At 35.5% G+C, this 1,306-nt stretch overlaps 1 protein-coding gene across 5 annotated transcripts in view; it reads left to right on the top strand.

The window, feature by feature from the left end:
- The window catches only part of SLC25A16 (solute carrier family 25 member 16), a 63,882-nt gene that overhangs the window by 21,960 nt on the left and 40,616 nt on the right, over positions 1 to 1,306 (top strand). For all 5 annotated transcript variants that reach the window (XM_037733202.1, XM_037733201.1, XM_017513693.2 and 2 more), the window contains exon 2: positions 664 to 756. Coding sequence is in view for 3 of the 5 variants with exons in the window: in XM_037733201.1 (XP_037589129.1) it covers positions 664 to 756 (93 nt within the window). In the remaining 2 variants the exon portion in view is untranslated. The remainder of the gene's footprint in view (positions 1 to 663; positions 757 to 1,306) is intronic.

Genomic DNA, 1,306 nt, shown 5'->3' on the forward strand with positions numbered 1-1,306 from the left:
CCACTTTGGCTTCCCAAAGTACTGGGATTACAGGCGTAAGCTACTGTGCCTGGCCTATTATTCAACTTTTTATAAGAGTATCAACCCAGTTTATCAAGCCATTACTACATATACAGTATTGCAGAGAAGTCTATATTATCACTTTAGAAGCATGCCAAGGTAGAAGGGCTGGCCTGGACTCCAACCTATGACAAAGTCCATGTATGCATTTTATTCTGCTTTCATCTGTACTTCTGCCCATTGGCACATGGTAGGTCCAAGTACATATTTGCTGAATGTATAAGTGAATGACTAATTTTATGGGTAAAAGTTGATTGTTTCAATGAAAAATTCATCCAGAAGAAGAGGAGGTTACTTCAAACAGAACCTGGCAGTTGGGTAAATACCTCCAAGTGTCTGTCTCCATAACCACATTTTAGCAAGATTTCCAATTTCATCAAATATTAGGTGCTGACTTACACTACTAAACCTATTTTAATAGTGTAATCATACTCACTAAGTTACAGGGAATGGGGACCAGTCATCTGCATATCCTTGCAGTGGGTAGATTTTCTCATGGTGACTAAATTAGAGATCAGAATGTTTGCTGGCTGAACAAATAATGATTTCCATTTGAAAAGAAATAGTATGCAATTTCTTACTGACCTTTTGAAAAATTTTTAGGTATTGCCGGATGCTGTGCCAAAACAACAGTTGCCCCATTGGATCGAGTAAAAGTTTTATTACAAGCTCACAATCACCATTACAAGCATTTAGGTGAGTTAATAGATGCTAAAGAAAAAAAAATAAAAAAAAAAAAAAAAAAAAAAAAAAAAAAAAAAAAAAAAAAAAAAAAAAAAAAATAGACGCTAAAGATAAAAATCAATGAAAATATTTTGGAAAGTGGCACAAAATGGAATTTAAGTTTGGGGGCAAATTTGTTCTTTTCTTTTTCTCTGCCAGAAACTGGAAAGGGGGCAAATTTTCCAAATAATATATTTCTTATCCATTATAATTCTTTGATTTGCAGTAATGGTTATATATATTATCATTTTAGGAAGCTGATATTTTCCTAGCCCAAATCTTGGAATCATTGAAGTAAATATGTGTTTATTGGGATTAATGAGTCATTGTTCATAGACACATTTGACAGCTCAGTCTGATTTTTTAAATGCAATTAGAGATGGAGATGAAATTAAAAGTGTAAAATTGCCGGGCGCGGTGGCTCAAGCCTGTAATCCCAGCACTTTGGGAGGCCGAGGCGGGTGGATCACGAGGTCAAGAGATCGAGACCATCCTGGTCAACATGGTGAAACCCCGTCTCTAC

The sequence above is a fragment of the Cebus imitator genome, unplaced genomic scaffold (genome assembly GCF_001604975.1).
Source record: "Cebus imitator isolate Cc_AM_T3 unplaced genomic scaffold, Cebus_imitator-1.0 Scaffold499, whole genome shotgun sequence".
Classification (NCBI taxonomy): Eukaryota; Metazoa; Chordata; class Mammalia; order Primates; family Cebidae; genus Cebus; species Cebus imitator.